Raw genomic sequence first — 19,441 nt, forward strand, 5'->3', positions numbered from 1 at the left:
TCTATGCCCTAATTGCCTAAAGGATCTTGTTCCCGGTCTTGTTTAAGACAGTAACCCTTACCTTAGATGCAGATAATTGGAATGCACCGCACCAAAATTTCACATTCAACTCTTATCAGAAATCATTTATACCATCCAATACATATCTCTGGAATTCTCTAAGACCAGCAACTCCTTAAGCTAACTTAAGCATTACCTGTGTGCTAAAGATGTGGTAGTGCCTATCTGTTATTACTTAGGTAAGTGGAAGGAACAAATCACTGTCGACTTCGTCTAGGGATTAGTGATTTGAGAGAAGATATATTCAACAGACATTTAAGAAATGACCCACTTTGTGCTTATGGCACTGCAAGCGAAACTGCAGAACATTATTTATTATTTTGCGAGTGCTTTCATGTGGGTCGGGCAAACACAGTCGTTAACTTTATCTCCAAACTATATACACTTACAAACCATGTTGTATGGAGATCCTGATCTTCAAAACCATACAAATATATTCATATTTCAAACTGCTCAACAGTTTATTTCAGATTCAAATAGATTTTAACTTAAAAAAAGTATTTGTGAAGAACGGGTACACCATGATTCTGTTTGTTATATATGTGTTGGATGTCCGTATCATATTATACCCTTGACTGACCAAATGTTCAAAGTTCAGTGGATTGGCCTGTGATCTGTCAGAATTTCTCCTCTCCCTACTGCTCCCATGCCTCCACCACCTTACACACCGTTTTTCTAGATTTCTTTTTTTTTTTTTTTTTTTTTTTGCATGTGTGTTTCTCTTTCATCAGGCCAATATTTCTGTTGACTCTAAATTTATTTTCAGTTTAACGTTGATAGTAGCATTATTTTACTTATTTGTGTATTTATTTGTTTTATTTCTTAACTAACTGTTTATGAATAGGTTATTTGATGCATATGATAATATGGTTCATCAGCTGTCATGTTGAAATGAAGTGCAACTTGTGAGCACAGTATAAGCTTTAACTTATTAAACTCCTTTGTCTTTGTTTTCACTGTAATTGTGTACTGTTGAACAATTGAAGATTATTAAAATAAAACTGGAGCAAGCTTATGACCACTTTCACTGTCTCTTTGCTCTATTTGGCCAGATTTTGTGACTGAAAGTGTGTGCACATTTTTTTTCTTTGACCATACTTATTCTCACTTGTAATGTCATTGTTTTGATAGGGATAGAGTTAACTTATGGCGTCTGTATCTAGTAAATATCTTAGTAGGTAATCAGAAATGCAAGAATAATGAGGCTAGGAGATCAAATGATTAACAAACAATAAAGACTGGTAACTCTCTCTGTATACAAGGTAGACATCTTCATGTCTGTGTTGCTTGTGTAACAGGTAAATAAAATGTTCATTGGAACAAAGCCAGATACTTCCTCAAAAAGGAAGCTCCAAGTTTTTCTGTATACCAATCATTTGACATGTGCACACAGCAGCAGTGACAGAAGAAATGTGCAAACACAAAAGCGCATGTTTGAATATTTTATTTTAGCTATAGTTTGTGTTATTGTTTTGCTTTATTATTTTGTATTATTTCGTGGTTTTTTATTTATTTATTTTTTTTTTATGTTATCGTTGTTTTTCTGTTCGAACAGGCATTATGCAACTCATGTCCATTCCTTCAAAAAGGCATATCATCTTGTCTCGGGTGACACCAGACATGGAAAAAAAGTTGGCATTTTTAATGCTACATGTGAGTATTTTGGTTTTTTGTGGCTGTTTGTGTAAGTGTGTATGACTGGGAGATGAGGTTTTGGGATTTTTTTTTCTTTTTTTTTTTTCCTTTTTTTTTTTCTTTATTTGAGGGGAGGTCTGGGTGGATGGGCATTACAAAAGAGAGCCTGCGTTGCTGCTGTGGTATTGGTGCAGTTTCTGTGTAAAATTACGTCCAGTTACTAGGCTGTTGGCAGTTCAAAGATTCAAAATTTCATTAACACAAAACTGTGCATGTGTGTAAAGTTATTATTATTATTGTACTTAATTCATCTAACACACTTTATTGAATGTAGGCATGTGCACAAATGCAAACCCCCCCCCCACCCCCACCCCACCCCACCCCCCCACACAGTCCATTTTAATCCCACAACTAGTATTATACCAGATCAGTTCCAGAAGATACTGGTTAAAGATACTGCTTTAACAAGTTATAGCTAGCATTCATTACCTCATCAAAATCATTCCATGTTTCCACAGGTACAATTTGGCTCCCAGAAACGCTACCAGGAGTGGTTCCAGAAGATGTACCTGGCCACACCGGAAAGTCAGTCTCTTCGGTGTGACATCATCCGCTTCATCTGTGTCTGCTTACATCCGTCCAACGAGCAGATTCAGTCCAAAGTGCTTCCACGCTGGGCTGTCATAGGGTGGCTGCTGACCACTTGCACAGTGAGGAATGCAGTTCTGAAATTTTTGTTTGTTTTATTTCTTTTTTTTTTTTTTTAATGAACATTTTGTTAACATTTTGTGTTTCTAAAAAACAAAATTAGTGTTGTTTGTCAATTGTTTCACGAAGAAAATTTGATGGTTGCAGGAGTTAATTTCTTAACATAAATTACTTAACATCGCCTTAGTATCTTCAAATTACAGTGAACACATGAAGTCATGAATACTTCTAGGGCGACATTTCAGTGAGAATATCTTGTGGTGCTCGATCACATCTTTCCGAAAAGGATTGTCATCATTTTTCAACATTGTGTTGGCATAGTCAGAGCAAAAATTCTCTGTGTTTGCAAGTTCAGGAAACGTGAATTAAAAAATATATTTCTGTTCAGATTGGTTACATCATTATTCTCTGATTCTGTCACAGATGTGTACTTACTACCTCATTTAAGTGACATAATGAGTAAAAAGTGATGATGGAAATAAAAGATTATGATTAAATAGTGTTGTGCCTTGACTTTTTTTCTTTGTTTCTTTCCAGTCCAATGTTGCAGCTTCAGACGCCAAGCTTGCCCTCTTCCTCGACTGGCTTGTCTTCAGTGCTGAGAGGGATAACATCATGAACATTGGTACAGGGACCGCCTTTTCTTTTGAAGAATGTTTGATTCATTGTGGATGAATTCTAACAGCAGAGTGTCTGAACATACTCATAACAGCAAACTCTGAAATAAAAATCAGATTGTATCCACATTTTCTCTATCTGTACCATGTTTCACATGTTACATCTTTTCACCAGCCTTTTGTCCATTGTTTGAGTTTGGCAGTCTTTCTTCAAATTCTAACATGGAAAAATGGGAGATATAATTATGGTGGAGGAAGTTTTTATGGAAAGTGACAGTGACATAGAGCTAAATAATACAGGTTTTAGCACAGAGCACAAGTGACGATTGATTTTGATGAAGAAAGTGACTAAACTAAAGCATGATATCATCACACCAAGTTTAAAGCTAATCCGTCTGGAGATAAAATCACAGTCATGCATTTTGACTCGCCACCTCAACCTGTTTTCTTACGAATTTTTCTAGGCAGCTGGCCTGTGGCAAGTTAAGGAAAAAGTGTCATTCCATTTTCTCTTCTTTTTTTTTTTTCTTTTTTTGTTGTTGTTGTTGTTGCTGTTATTGTTCTGTTCCCCACCTAAGTTTCACAGTGGTAGGATTAATGCCGTTTAAAAAGATTGTTGAGAATTTGCTCCAAGCAGACTTTGCTTAAGTCTGAGTCCTGCATGTGTTTAGAAGAGATGAATTGTCTGGCTGTATACATGAACAGAGTGTCAGGTATTCAGGTAACAGCTGCCTGTTACTCTATCTTTCTTCTTTCACTCTGGATGCTTTGTCTGTCCAAGCCTTGAGCTGACAGACTGTTGAAATTCTGTATGTTTTCATTTGTTTCTTCTTCTCCTCCTTCTCCTTCTTCTTCTTCTTGTTCATTTGAGACATTGGAACCCTGAGAAGGGGACAGTGGGCTGTGAAGCTGATTTTCCAAACTGTTGGCACAATGATGTGGACAGAGAAGTACTGACGAGAGTTTCTCCTATTGGTGTCTTTCAATCATTTGCCTTCTGTGCATCTTTCATTTTTGTTGTATTTTAATGTATTTACTTACTTGTTTATCTCATCTGCTTTACACAAAGCTACTGTGGGCAAGGTTCTGAAAAGTGTATCAAGTTTATGTGTAGGTCAGGCATCTGATATTGTTTTGTTGGTTTGTTTGTTTGTTGTTGTTTTTTTTTTGTTTTTTTTTTGGGGGGTGGGGGGGGGGGGGGGGGGGGGGGTTGTTTGTTTTGTTTTTAAGCAGATGTGGTGTAGTATGTTCGGATTAGTCCACATGCTCTGACATCTTGAAACTGAAACTGAAATGGAAACCTTGAAACTGAACTCCTTGGTAGCTGAAACTGAAACTGAAAGTGAAACCTGTTGTTGCAGAGCCTGCCATCCTGGTGATGTACAACTCTATGAAGCAGCACCCTGCCATCACAGCCACCCTGCTGGATTTCATGTGCCGGGTAGGAGCTCTTTCTCATGTTGGCCACCCTGTTTTTATTTGTTCTTAAACTAGATAAATAAATACATAAATAGATGAATAGATAAAGAATAAAAAAAAAATTTTTCAAATTTTTTTATTAGTATTATTGTTATTATGTTTTTTTTATTAACACAAAAGAAAAAAAATAGTTCGCTTATTTATTAGCTAATTTCTTTCTTTCTTTCTTTCTTCTTCTTGTTCTTCTTCTTTTATTCATCTTCCTTTGTCTTCATCTTCCTCTTCTTCTTTTTTCTTCTTCTATTTTTCCTCAGGGGTCTTCATCTTCTTCTTTTTCTTCTTCTGACTATGCATATTGGGTTATGCTGCTGGTCAGGCAACTGCTTAGCAGATGTGGTGTAGCGTATATGGATTTGTCAGAATGCAGTGACGCCTCCTTGAGAAACAAACTGAAACTGAAACAGACGGTGAGCCGAGGTCCCATGTGCGGAATTCACTTGGTGCACTGGGAAAAACCCATGGCAAAAAAAACAAGAGAGGCAAGGCCTTCAAGACTCACTTGTGATGCACTTAAAAAAAAAATCCAAGCTTTTTATGTATTGAGTATAATTTCAAAATGTAATGTTTAAGGTGAGAAAGATCAGTTTAAAGCAAATTAAGTCCCCTAGCATTAATTACAGAGTAATTTCCCTTCTTTACTATCTGCACCAAAACGTTTGCAAAATAAATAAAACTTCCATGCTTAGAAAAAGAAGTTCCTGTTTGAATAAAAAATGATAATAGTGACTGCTCTTGTTGACAATATTGTTTTAAACAAGATGACTGGAAAGAACTGAATTTTTCCTATTTTTATGCCTAATTTGGTGTCAACTGACAAAGTATTTGCAGAGAAAATGTCAATGTTAAAGTTTACCACGGACACACAGACACACACACACACACACACACAGACAACCAAACACTGGGTTAAAACATAGACTCACTTTGTTTACACAAGTGAGTCAAAAATGTTGTCCTCTGGCAAAATTATGTGTAAGAAATCCATGACTATCAATTGTTATAAACATATATATTTATAGTTATTGATATAATCTATCTGTCTGTCTGTATTTATATATCTGTATGTCCATCTGTCTACCTATCTGTCTATCTATCTATCTATATCTTTGCTATTACTGTTTGAATTACTGGGTTGGAGTTGTATCATTCTTCAAAGTGTTGGTGTAAAAACAGAACTGGATGTAACATGTTTGAACTAAATTGATGCTGTTGCAGCTACAGTTACATCTGTGTCATTGATATAACGGAATGTATCAACACGTGTATAAGAAACTTGTTACACATATTTCACTTTTTCTTTTCTTTTTTTTTCTTTCCCCAGATCATGGGCAATTTCTGTCCCAGACATTCAACAGAGATCAGGGAAGGTGTTTACTCTGCTCTTAGAACAATCCTGGACAAAGAAGTTCTTCAGTAAGTAACTTTTTTTTTTTTTATACCATAGTAAGTAGAGGCTGGGTTTGCATGTTGCTGTTGTTGGATATTTAGAATGATGAACATTGTAGCTGACTGGTCAGTGGTGTTTTTTTTTTTTTTTAACATGATTAATGCTCTGGAGTTTAGCATAGTAGTTGAATGGTCACTTTTCTTAATTGTAACATTGAGCGATCGATGCTGTGAATTTAGATTTTAATCTGGTAGTAATGGTCAGTTTTTTTTATTTTCACCCCCTCCCCCTCCAACCCCTTCCCTTTGTCCAAAATCTCAGATCTGTTTGATATCTCCACAATCCGGAAGATGGGTAACCCACTTTAAATAAAGGATTTGTTCTGAAGTAATGTGTTATTGCCTGTTTTAAGTCGGGTGAACAAAATACCCTGACTCAGTTGTTTTTAGGTAATGTAGTGGTGTCTGTTTTTTCAGTCTGGGGGAAAGCGAACTGCTCTGACTCTGTTGTCTACAGTTTGTGCCCGACAGAGCCAGCTGTTTTTTGACCTAAACACTCAAAGTGGTGGTGTTTCAGGATTGCCAACCCCCCATCCAAAAACTTGGACCCCCTGTTCAACAACCCCAAGCTGGACAGAGAACTGAGAGCCCTGGTGCACCAGAACTTCCTGGAATTCTGCTCCATTGGTAGGTTGGGGACTGGAACATTGCTGGGTTATGTGGGGGTTTTTTGGTGTGTTTTTTTTTTCAGTGCCATGCTGTAATTTGGGATTTAATTTGTATGTATTTCATTGATGATAAGTTATGACAGAGGTTATGAACGGGCTGTGATGGGGGTCTATGCAGGTTTGGGACTACTTATCAAGGTTGTACTCTCATGATCTGTCCCTGCTTCAGCCAGGCTGAGAGATAACGGATGCCTGCAGTGTTGGTCAGGAAATTTGAGCAACACTCCAAAAGGCGCATTCCATGAAGTAGATGACCATGGACTGTGTGGCCTTTGTCTTCTCAGGAAGTTGAGAGCCTATAGCACATTCAGCACTGGGTGGGAGCCAGCCATAGACTGAAAAAAAATCACCTTCTGATAGGGCTCGAAGACATGTCCTCCAAGTCATCAGTCTGTGACGCAAACCACTTCGCCACACTGACTGGTGTGCTGTTTTCATTCTGTTGACTGACCACTTGACGTTTGCTGATTTCGAAATATAAAGTCAGACTGTGGTAGCTGTGGTGTGGTTTCAGTAGTTGCTCCCCTAAGGGAAGACAGATAGTCAGCATAGTTGTTTTGTTTTGTTTTTTTGTTTGTTTGTTGTTGTGTTTTTTTTAAAGAATGACAGTGATGCTATTCTCCGAAGAGAAATGTCTCAATGAAAAAAACCACATCTGTCATGAAGCAGTTCTGCATGCATGTGTACATACTTGAGAGAGACATGACAAGGGTTTTTAAAAGCGGTCTGAGTGAGTTCCATTTGTGTACATTTGTGATCTTCGTCAGTATGACTTGTGTGTGGAAGTTCTTTTCATTGATATAATTATGTTGTTTAGCTTAGTGCAGAATGCAAACCTTTTTACAGTGGAATATTTGGTTGAAACATATTGGTTGTTTATGAACAGTAAAAGAAGAACCAGCTCCCGTCAGAGATCACCGCTTTGGCAGCATTGACAATGGCAGCAACCACATCAGTGACGGTGTTCTGGAGGGAAGCTTCAGCGATGATGAAGATGATCTCCCACTGAGTGAGTAGCTAGCTGCCTTGTCTACTACTTGTCTACAAACTTACTTGCATTGTTACAGGCTGTTTATATAGGCAGTTTATTTAGAGGCTGTTCAGAGCATGTATGCTGGTCAGTTTGTCAGTTGACTGAGATGATAAAACAGGTATATTTCTCAGGTAAAGAAAGCATCAGGTGTTTCACATTGATGAATATGTCTGGAAAGCTCTCTTTTAAATGTTTGTTTATTTAGTAATGACTCTTTATTAGTTTGTGAAAATAGAGCATTTCCATCCAGTACATTTTCAGTTGTGCAGAAAAGAGGGTTAGAATGATATTTGGTGTGAACTCATACTATCGACAATACGGATCGGAACTAAGGACCTATAATTCCTCACGTTATTGAAAAGCGCTCATTGTCTCTCTGACCTGCAGAAATAACTTGCAAAACAAGTTGCCTGTAGGTGGTGTAATGGATTCCCACAGAATGGCATAGCAGAACATTGTGCGCATTGTCCATAAAGTTGAAAGAGAACAGTCTGATCACTGATTGACAACTCATTTTATGTTTGCACTTATTTCAGGCAAACTACAGGAGGATGATTCATCAACGTTTCTGCCCATACGAGAGCCCCCTCCTGAGAAACAGGTTGACATCACAGAGCATTTTGGTCAGTTGTTACCAGAAGTCAAGGATCTGGTCATCTCTCTACAGAAGGAAAAGTGAGCACATACTCCTCTTAGCTCTGTTAATGGTTACAGGAATTTAATGATAATAATAGTACATTTATATTGTGTTTTCAAACCTCTAAAAGTGCTGTAATGTCAGTCAGACACAAAATACACAAGAACACACATGCACTCACACACTCATGTAAATATGCGTGGAAGAAGTGGTTAAAATTTGGTTATGTTCATCCTGATCAGAAATGAATACTTTCACTACAGAACAAATTGTTTGTGTTTGTGTATTGGAAAATGTTTGTGTTTTCCTGCTTATGTATTATTTTTGTGCAGACAGTATAGGTAGTGATGTTCTGAGAGGTGGTGCACTCTGCCTTTCATCTGTAAAAGTGTTGTACAGGCAGACATGATTTTCAATGGATTAATAGAGTATTATTGTATTGTACTGAATACACCTGAACTGATAGAGGAAGCGTAAGTTGATCATTGAAGTGTGGCATTCATCCAGCAAAACAAACGATGCGTGTGTGAAAATCTTTGTTAAGTCATCTTCATCACTGATCATGATTCATATTGAAAGTGAGAAAATTTGTACCTTCTTAGTTTATTAAAAGTGCACAGTGGTATGCCTGCCTGACAGTGGTATGTCTGAGTTAGCTATTTCTTGACAGTTTTTTTTTTTTTTTTTTTTTTTTTTTCCCAGAAACCAAGAAAAACGCTGTGATGTGTTAAGCGAACTCCTGGGTGATGTTATCCAAGATGTAAGTATGCGTTTTCTCCTTTGTTTTACCAGTCATATTTCTCAGCAAGTTCCACATCAATTTTTTTTTTTTTTTTTTTTTTAAATACAAAGATGATGGCAGACCAATTCAGTGTTCATAAATGATGCAACAAATGAACACAGGATGATGAATACGCTTAGTGTTTCATTACAAGGTGATAAAGATGTTTTATAAGTGTTTATAAAATAATTTATTGATAAAAAATTTAAAAAAATGATAATGAAAATAAATAACAAGAAAGGGACAGCACTGTGCTGTAAACATGAAGAACAAAACAGGTCTTTCTTGTATGACCATACTTCTGCTCTGCTCTAGATACTATTACTGTGCATTGTGGTTTAGGCTGTCTAAGTGAGAAAAAAACTAAAAAAAAGTCCTGATCATTTTGTTATGAATGCACTTAATTTAAGAGAGCTAATTATGTTAAGAACCTGACATGCCTGAATCCATCTTAAGTTTTGTCATGAAAGTGCTGGAAAAAAGGTGTTGTGGATCTGACTGAGCATAACTACTTTACTTTATCCCTATTTGTTCATTTACTCTTTCTTCTTTTTTTTTCCACACGTTGGGTTTGAGCAGCTTAACGCTTTATTTTATTTTTTGTTTAGTTATTTGTTTGTTTTATTGACTTTTTTTTTTTTTTTTTTTTTTGCCACTGGATAACTTTTACCTGTCTTAACTGGATGTTTTGTGTGTTTTTTTTAGCTTAAATCCTTTAATTCATTCATTTGAGTTATTGTAGCGGTTTATAAAATTTTTGTTTTGTTTTATTGACTTATTGGTCATAGGATAATAGGCCTTTCTTAACTTATTTTTTTTTTTCTATTTATTTTATTTTGTTTTGTTTTATGACATTTATTTATTTATTTATTTATTTTAGTATCTTTTTGGCCACATGAAGACATTGACCTGTTTTTCTTATTGAATTATTTTATTTAAAAAAAAATGTTATTGACTTTTTTGTTTTGCCACAGGATGACTTTGACCAGGATGGAGCCAGTGCCCTGGCCGCATGCTTGTGCCACATCTTGAGCGATCAGTTCAACAACGTCTTTCCCCAGGGAGTCAACGATGAAGACACTGAGCAGTGCGTATAATTATGCAGCTTTGCTTTTGTGCTTTGCAGGTTTATATTATTATGTTTGTACGGATTTGTTATTTTGAAAGAAAAAAAAATAAACAAGGCAATGGCTTTATTTAACTTTCAGATTCAGTTCAGTTTAGTTGCTCAGGGAGACATCACTTCATTTGGACAAATCCATGTACGCTACACCACATCTGCTAAGCAGATGCCTGACCAGCAGTGCAACCCAATACACTTAATCAGACCTTTAGGGAAAATAGAATAAAGTAAAATAAAATAAAATAAAACAAAATAAGATAAATAAATGAATAACTTTCAGGATACTAGGTCTTCTGATAATGTATATGTATGCATCCCTTGCGCTTTCAGAATGGAAAGGACGTGTGCATGTTCACTGAGATGGCCCTTTGGATGTTTTGAAAAAAATCCTTGAACCAACAAATAAAAAGAGTGAAAATTTTGTGTATGAGAGTTGCAGTCTGTCACTAGGGTTTTGTGCTGCAAAGAAGAGTGATATCCTTTCACCACTTGTTGGCCCAGAAACCTAGACAGTTATGACTAGAAGGTGTGCCTGCTTTTGTAAGTGTGTAAAAAAAAAACAGATTTGATTAGAATGTGCTATGTAGGAGTGATTCTTTGAAGGTATCTGTCTCAAACCACCTAGAATTATGGTGAAAATGTCCCAGGGACCACCAAGATTTTTAGCTTAACAAAAGCCCTTGTATAGATGTGAAGTTTCTGTGCTGTCGCTCCTTTCATTTGAAACCAGAAGTCTTCGTTCTGAGCATTATTCTCAAGGGGGGGCTGTTGTTGAGGAGCAAACACAAGTCACATTCTGCTTCACCAGTTATAAAATTCTGAACTGGTGTGTGTGTGTGTGTTTGGCAGTGAAGAGGCGTAGTGTAGTGTGTTGTAGTGTGCGAGTTAAAGCTTGCATAAGTGTGTTACATTTTCATATATATCCATGTCACTTCTGTTTTATTTCAAATGCCTTGCACTTTGAGTTGGTGGGAAAGCTCCAGAGAAAAACACCTTTTTCTATTATTATAATGAGTGTGCCAGTGAGTGCTTTTATTTATTTTAGTATGCTTGAAACTTTCTTTTATGTTAATTTCTTTTTTTCATTTTTATTGACAGTTTTGCTTGTTCATTTTTCAGAGCCATTGAAGAATCATCAAGAGGAGAAGTACTCTTTGTTATTTTTAGGTGAGTTGGTTTTGTCTCAAATGTTTTGATATTTAAAGAAATATCAGTCAGATTTGTTGCAGTTGATTTATTGGTAGCAATACATGTTTTGGGAGAGACTTTGGGGAAGTCAGTACCCAGAAAGAAATGGCGAAGATTTGTGCAATGGTCCTTGACTCACACTACTTTTTGTGTTTATCTCTACAGGTTTTTAAGTGATATATCAGAAGGTGACCATCGCAGAAATCAACTTCTGTTGTTGATGGGTGAAATGTATGTGAAACAGCCTCGCACAGGTTACCTTCTGCTGTACTTCTTGAAAGTCAGGTAGGCAGGATTGTGAATGCTACAGTTTCATGTTTGTTTGTGGTTTATGTAAGAGCGTGAGAAAAAGCCTGTTGGAGAGAGAGAGGGAGAGATTGTGTCTGTATCATTTCATACATATTGGCTAATTAAGAAAGTGTTTGAATGTTGTTGTTTTTTTTTGTTTTCTTTATTTATTTATCTATGAGATATTTAAAATGTATGTTCGAAGTATATCATTTAATGCAAAAGAAAGTAAATTTATGATTGTTTTATTTTTGTATATTTTAACTGAGTGTTTGTCTGAAGTATAGTATTTTTATATGAAATTAAAGAAAGTAAATGGAATTTGAAAATGAATAAGTCACCGTTTTGAATTCAGAACTTGTTTGCTTGTTCTCTGTAGTGATAAACAGTAATGCAAGTGGGACAGGACATTTTGGAATGGTTTTCTCAAACATGCATCAGATTGTTGCTGAATAATATGGATACATCAGATGGAGATTTCTCTGGGAGAGGGATGGGATTTTATTTGCTTTTAAGTAGCAATGATGTCATCATATATTCTTGTTTGAATATTTTTGCATTTGCTGTTTCTAGAAAATAGTGCTGAGAAAATGATTGTCTACAGAATGTCTTTGTTTGCATTTCTCTTTCAGCAAAAGCAATGATGACAAGATGGTCTTGTACAAAGATTTCTGCAAAAGCATGGAGGTTGACGTGAAGACGTGTCTTATGAAAGATTTGAAGGTATTTTGACCATCTTATTCTTGACATAACACAGGGAAATACCTCTTCAATATTTCCACTTTTTTTTTTTTTTTTTGTTTTTTGTTGTTGTTGTTTTTTGTTGTTGTTGTTTCTTTGCTTGCTTTTCTTTCCCTAGTTCCACGAAATGGTTTGTGTGTTGATATAAATCCTGATAAAAGTGAATAGACTGAAATGATACGAACACTTTGGCAGAATGTGCATTTGTATACTTGTAAGTGTATTACACAGTTGTATCTTTGCACAGTATGTTACTGTAGTAAAGACTGTGTGTTAGCGTCTTGCTTCTCGTCTTTCTTCTGTTGGTTTGTTAAAGGAGGTAGGCAAGAATTTAATTATTGAACAAAGTAATGCTGATTGGGGTGCCATGGCAGATTTGGTTTGGAATTGGACTTCTGATCCCTTGTTCACCAGTGACCAGCGTTCAAGACTCTTTCAGCATGGTGCTGTGTCCTTGGGAAAGGCACTGTGCTAGTATTTTCCTCACTTTATTTGTATTTGTATTTCTTTTTATCACGACAGATTTCTCTGTGTGATATTCCGGCTGCTTTTCCCAGTGCCACCCATTTTTGACTCACTTGTGTAAACTTTAACATTGCCATTTTCTCTGCAAATACTTTGTCAGTTGACACCAAATTAGGCATAAAAATAGGAAAAAATTCAGTTCTTTCCAGTCATCTTGTTTAAAACAATATTGCACCTCTGCGATGGGCACAAAAAAAAATAAAAAAAGAAGCCAAATTATATGCAAACTGCATTTACTGTTATATTTTTTTAATTCTCTAAACTTGGCACTTTGATCTGATATTCTGACACAACAACAAGAGCAGTCATTGTTATAATTTTTTGTTCAAACAGGAACTTCTTTTGCTAAGCATGAAAGTTATACACAACAACAAGAGCAGTCATTGTTATCATTTTTTGTTCAAACAGGAAGTTCTTTTGCTAAGCATGAAAGTTATATTTATTTTGCAAACGTTTTGGTGCAGATAGTAAAAAAGGGAAATTACTCTGTAATTAATGCTAGGGGACTTTAAACTGATCTTTCTCATCTTAAATATTACATTTTGAAATTATACTCAATACATAAAAAGCTTGTGTGTTTTACTCTCAGTGTACAGGGCTTTCACTATGTTCATTCACCCAAGTGGTCTTTTTCGGAAAATACTAAAATCAATACGACGAGTGGACTTTATAGATCTATTGGCTGAGCCCTGAAGGTCATGGTCAAAAATCAGTTGCGTACACGTATTTATACACATTCAAAGCGCGTGCTCATATTCTTTGTTAACGCGAACGACGCCATTTTGTTTCAAGTTGTTGACCTGCCCGTTCAATCCTATATTCAATCGACAATACACGATAACATGTGATGGAAATTTGGAGAAGGAGACCGTTAAATATTTATTCAGAGAAAGATTTGTGAACGCCTCATCACTTACTGGATTATGCCCCAAACTGCCACAAAGATATCCATAGAATCAGTCGGAATTCACAGTTAAAAATAATAAACCATGAGAGTTAAGAGTTAATACCCTTGAATTGATGAAACACAAAAATTTCCAGTCTTAACTTTTCTCAAAATGAAGTCCTTTTCACTTCATACGTTTAGAAGTACTTGTACTTGGCTCTACCTGTTATTAGTTTAACACAATACTCAATTTTCATATCAACTTTAAAATTATAAAGCTAGAATGAACATAAAAGAGAAATTGAATCGACCGTGTCAGCCGGGTGTAACTAAACTTGTGCATCTATCTAGATTCTGAGAAAACACCTAAATGTTGCAGTGTGATTGTGGCGATAGCCACGTCTCCTTTACCACAGACTTAAAAAGAATTTTTAATTGTCCTTAAAGATTTTTTGAATGCCCAGGATACACCAGAATAATATGATTTGAACAGCGTTCTCAGTGCGAATACCGCAATCGATTTATCGCCCTTTAAAAAAAAGCATGTTTAAATGTTATATTTTTGAACATCAGTTAAGGAGCCACGATAGTGTTATGGATAAGACAGTTTCTTCTGATCCGAACATGCGGGGTTCGAATCTGCCGTTAGGACTTTTTTTTTCTTCTTTTTTTCTTTTTCTTTTAACCCAAATCTTTATAATAAATACAAAAAACCTTTTAACGATTAGATTTTTTTTTTTTTTTTTAAGTATATCACAAGTGAGTCTTGAAGGCCTTGCCTGTCTTGTTTTTTATTTTTTCCTGCATGCAGTTTTATTTGTTTTTCCTATCGAAGTGGATTTTTCTACAGAATTTTGCCAGGAACAACCCTTTTGTTGCCGTATGTTCTTTTACATGCGCTAAGTGCATGCTGCACACGGGACCTCAGTTTATCGTCTCATCCAAATGACTAGCGTCCAGACCACCACTCAAGGTCTAGTGGAGGGAGTGAAAATATCGGCAGCTGAGCCATGATTCGAACCAGCGTGCTCCGATTCTATGGCTTCCTAGGCGAATGCATTACCTCTAGGCCATCACTCCACACTTGTGTAAACTGGAACCCAACTTTAGTTGTGGAAGGTTAAAGCAAGGAAAGGAGAGGAATGGGCCCTGCCCTCCTACACTGAGCCCAAAACACAGTGAATATGAATTCACTGCCCTGATGGCCACAAAAGAATGTTGGAATTTTAAAACCCCTTCAGTGCCAGGGGGAAAACAGTGGAAGGTGGTGTTTCAGGTCATAAAACATTATCCAAAACGATAAGTCTAAAACTGAGAAAGTGGTCCAGGGATATTCCACTCCAGATAAAGTGTGTGAATTTTCAGCCTTCCAGAGCTATTTCCCTTTTTCTGATGACATTATCAGTGACGTTGCTATGCACGTACGTAATGCGTTTACGGCAGTCAAGGGGTTTTAACCGTTAATGCTGATCACTACAGATATATATTTTTCCATAAAAAAAAATTCATGCAATCTCTTCCACCTGACTCATGTCTCCTCTTCTCTCTTTGCCCTCTTTTGCTTTCTCTCTGCCTGTCTCTCTTTAGTATTGTTACTGTCTTTTGGATACTTAGAAAGAAAATATTTGAATTGATAATTGTATTATGTTTGCAGTTGTGTGAAGAAGATGACGTTCGGCTGTTCACATACTTGATTCCAGACATCTATACACATGTAAGTTGGTCTGTTTTCCTTGTCAGTCCATGCTGCCTCTGGTAGTCCTTCTGGAACTTGATCTCTTTTTTTTTCCTCTCTTTTTTTCTTCTTTTTTTGTTGTTGTTGTGAGTCTCCCTGTTGTTTGAACTACCCTGATAATCATTGTTTTATAAAAGGGGATATTAGATTTTATAAAGTATACTTATTTTTTTCAGCATGGAAGTTTTATTGCACACAGAATGATAACAATCATAAAATGTGCTTTTTTCTTCTACCGTTAAGATTGATAGCGCGTAATACTCATCTTTGCGGTTTTTTAACCTCTTGACTGCACTGTTGACGTACAGCGTACGCCATGAAATGCCGCTCACCAGTGCTGTATTGACGTACACTGTAAGTGGACCTGGACACTGTTGCACAGCCTTGACAGTGTGTGTAGTTGATCACAACAGTCACAAGAAAGACTGGTTGATATCTGGTTGATGTTGTAGCACCTACATGTTGGAATGACACTCCCCCTTTTTTTTATTGCATTTTATGGAGTTTTTGTGTCAGACTGACTCATTATTTAAACATGTGAGTATTAAAAACTAAATTTTGGCTCATTTTCCTTTCATTTGATATATATTTTTATGCACTTATCTTCAGTAATTTTTTAAATATAAGCAAATTAAAATCATTGGCATGTTTTTCTTGTTTTTCTTGAAATTTTCTCAGCATAGGCAATAGCAAAACGTACTAGCAGTGAAGGGGTTAAACAAAAAACAAACAAACCCAAAACAACAACTGTACACAAGAAACAAGCATAAGATAGGTGTAACAGGATCAACCTGGTCTTTCTCTGGCATGGATATGGTGATCATGTGTGGATGGAAAATTGAATGAAAATTGATAGATTGAAGTGGCGTGCTGAGATCTTTAAAATGTGCATGTTTTAAAAATGGAATTAGTATCATGAATACCATGTTTGTGCATTATAGAACACTGGTCCATATGGAGATGGAAAATCTCAAGGAAATTGAAAAGAGGTTGTCAGTATTTGTTTTTTTTTAGTGAATCGGGTTGGTTTTTAAGAATAGCTTCAGTGTGTGTGTTTGAGTGTGTGTGTGCATTTTTGTGCGTGTGTGTTTATCCAGTTTGAATAAAGCTGACTTTGGTTTCTGTGATCAGTTTCCAGTCATCGCAGTGGGAAACGCTGAGCTGGTGCACATGATTGTGGAGAGCATTGATGGAACACAGGTGAATGCCTTTTAACAGTCGTCTCTCAAGTAAAGGAAGGTCACAGTTAAAACCAGACAAGCAAGCAAATGACCAAATGTCACACACCTTGACAAACCAACAACAACAAAAAAAACCTTGCTGTCTTCATTGCGGTGGTTGCCACTCTGAAGGGGAAACTCAAAGATTTCCTCCATGACTAAGTTATTAACATAGCTGCCAAACCATTCCTAATTTTCAGAATTTTTCCAAATTAGAGCCCCGATTCCAAAATTGCGATTCACTGCATATTTTTCAGAATTTCAACAACAAAAAAAACCTACAAATAAACCAGACAAAACCGAGAAACTAAATTTGCTTGCTGTGTCCGTACACTGATCCACGTTTTTCAATCGGAAACCTAGTTACTGCTTACATGCAAAGCGCCAATGCTGTTTTACCAACATGGCGTCAAGCAGTGAGAATCAATCTTATGTGGGCAGCGCTCCCTGACCCCCAGATCTCTGTTGGGGGGCCAAGCCCCCCTCCTGAACTCAACCCCCGACAGGATTCCAAGTTTTGGGTCTGGAAGGTTGGCAGCTATGTATTAATGTCAGGCTAGTTTGGTTTCATTTTGCCCATCTGTTAAGCTGCTGTTCACTAGATAAAGCATTACGAATAGAAGATGTCAAGATTGGGAAGTGAATTGTATAATGAAGGCAGTCTGGAGTGTTATTGTGTGTATGTGTGTTTGTATTAACTTGGAAATATTTAAATGAAAACTAAGCTGATTAAGTATTATTGACGATTTTTTGTATTATTTTGTTTGATGTCAAAATTTCAGACATGTGTTTCTTTTAATGTTCATCACCATTGCCATCATCACCATCACTGTAATGGTTGTTCTTGTTATTACTCATTTAACTGAAGAACTCTTGTTGATTATTTCAGTTGCAAGACCTGATCTGTCAGATTTTGCAAGGTCATCTCATCATTTTTAACAAGCGAGAGACTTTCCTAAGCATACTGAGTGAGTAACCTTGCTTTTACGTTTGTCTTCACAGTTTGAAAAGTGCAAAAATAAATTTTCAGTGTTTTTAGTTAAAGCATGTAAATATATTTTGTTCTTATCTTGTGTGTGTGTGTGTGTGAGAATATGTGTGTGTGTATTTGTTGAATTTTATCATTCTTTTATGCCATTGTTTCTGTGGAAATCCTCAAATGCTACTACTCTCATCAGCATACATGTTTACACTTACGCAATGCGACTGTGTAAATAACAGCTGCATGTTGTCATACAGACATATATGCATGCTTGAACATGCGCGCGTGCACACACACACACACACACACACACACACACACACGCACGCACGCATGCGCAGGCGCGCCAGCAACTATGATTGTAAAAAAACATAATGAAATGGTTAACATGATGTTGTGTGCTTAAAATCCTATTGATAATACTCAACAACAAGAAGACCACCCATGGAAAGAGAGATACGGAGAGGAAGAGTTTCCAGTAAATGCTTTCTATGTGGCTGTCACTTTTGTTCCTTTTTTTTTTTTTTTTTTTTTTGTCTGTAAGATATTTATGGCCATTGAGACCCTTCATTTTCTGTAAAATCATGATTGACCAATTGGTGTTTCCAGATGAGAGCCTGAACTGGGAGTCCATTGAACAGTATTTCTTGTGGCAGCTCATCACGGCCCACAACATCCCCATTGAACACATGTTGCCTGTACTTCCTATGCTTGAATATTCATGTAAGTCTCTTCCCCTATGGCCTTAGTGGTCCGCAAGGCTCTAAGCACCATGATTTGATTTGATTTGATCTCTTCCCTTATCTCTCATGCTCTGTTTTTTAGTTTCTTTATAGAAAAGAATATTTTTCAATTGTATCGTCTTTTTGTCACAGCAGATTACTCTGTGTTACCCCTCTTTTCTTTTCAGGTTTTTTTTCCCTGCCCTGTTATCTTCATCATCTCATTGACATTATTCCCACGCCACATATTCTGAGTCCCCATACACATCCACACTTGGGTTTGTCTGTCGCAGTCTCAGCGTCGGCAGTCCACACAGAACCATCGCGGTTAGGCTGCCAAGAAGCCACACACCAGAGGAGATTCTGCAAAAATTAATTGAAAATCATATAAAACACAAAACCAGCAGGAATTCAGGTGCAATTACAGCAGGGATTTTAGACACAAAATGAAATGGGAATTCACATACAGTTTTAACGTTGGCATCTACCTCAAGAGATATGGCCGACATGGATAATCATCCCAAGACAGTTGGGAGTTGGGGGTGGGGATAGAGGGGACTGTCCAACAATAAGACCACTCCAACACCATCAGAACAGTATGTCATGATGGGCTGTGTATATGCCAGTTTTTACGTAAAATGCATGTGGTTCGGACTCCACAGCATTTTGAATGTGAGGGTAGCAGTCAGCAGATTGAGCCAGCCAAGTTCTCCTCCCCTCTCTTTCTCTCTCTCTTTTTTTTTCGTATTTGTAGTTCTGTGTTGGATGCTTTTTCATTTTAACTCACTCAGTACGGCCAGTCCTCTCTTCTCCTCTACACAGACCCTTCGGATGTCCAGTGGGTGTCTGAATGACACAACCTTTAGCTTCAATCGTCAGAATTGTGGTATTCTGTTTTTTGGGTTGTTTTTTGTGTTTTTTTTGCTGCCCCATCATCTGCACCGTTTCAGTGGCATTACTCCCACGC

At 36.8% G+C, this 19,441-nt stretch overlaps 1 protein-coding gene across 1 annotated transcript in view; it reads left to right on the top strand.

The window, feature by feature from the left end:
• LOC143281985 (integrator complex subunit 3-like) overlaps window positions 1-19,441 on the top strand; it is a 47,041-nt gene that overhangs the window by 11,681 nt on the left and 15,919 nt on the right. Inside the window, exons 9-25 of the mRNA XM_076587362.1 lie at window positions 1,616-1,713; window positions 2,214-2,405; window positions 2,941-3,028; window positions 4,382-4,461; window positions 5,821-5,912; window positions 6,463-6,572; window positions 7,500-7,622; window positions 8,183-8,321; window positions 8,986-9,043; window positions 10,039-10,151; window positions 11,307-11,354; window positions 11,541-11,660; window positions 12,296-12,386; window positions 15,470-15,529; window positions 16,682-16,750; window positions 17,660-17,738; window positions 18,362-18,475. Of these exons, the coding sequence (XP_076443477.1) occupies window positions 1,616-1,713; window positions 2,214-2,405; window positions 2,941-3,028; window positions 4,382-4,461; window positions 5,821-5,912; window positions 6,463-6,572; window positions 7,500-7,622; window positions 8,183-8,321; window positions 8,986-9,043; window positions 10,039-10,151; window positions 11,307-11,354; window positions 11,541-11,660; window positions 12,296-12,386; window positions 15,470-15,529; window positions 16,682-16,750; window positions 17,660-17,738; window positions 18,362-18,475 (1,674 nt within the window). The remainder of the gene's footprint in view (window positions 1-1,615; window positions 1,714-2,213; window positions 2,406-2,940; window positions 3,029-4,381; window positions 4,462-5,820; window positions 5,913-6,462; window positions 6,573-7,499; window positions 7,623-8,182; window positions 8,322-8,985; window positions 9,044-10,038; window positions 10,152-11,306; window positions 11,355-11,540; window positions 11,661-12,295; window positions 12,387-15,469; window positions 15,530-16,681; window positions 16,751-17,659; window positions 17,739-18,361; window positions 18,476-19,441) is intronic.

This window comes from Babylonia areolata, chromosome 5 (assembly GCF_041734735.1).
Source record: "Babylonia areolata isolate BAREFJ2019XMU chromosome 5, ASM4173473v1, whole genome shotgun sequence".
NCBI classification, from domain to species: Eukaryota; Metazoa; Mollusca; class Gastropoda; order Neogastropoda; family Buccinidae; genus Babylonia; species Babylonia areolata.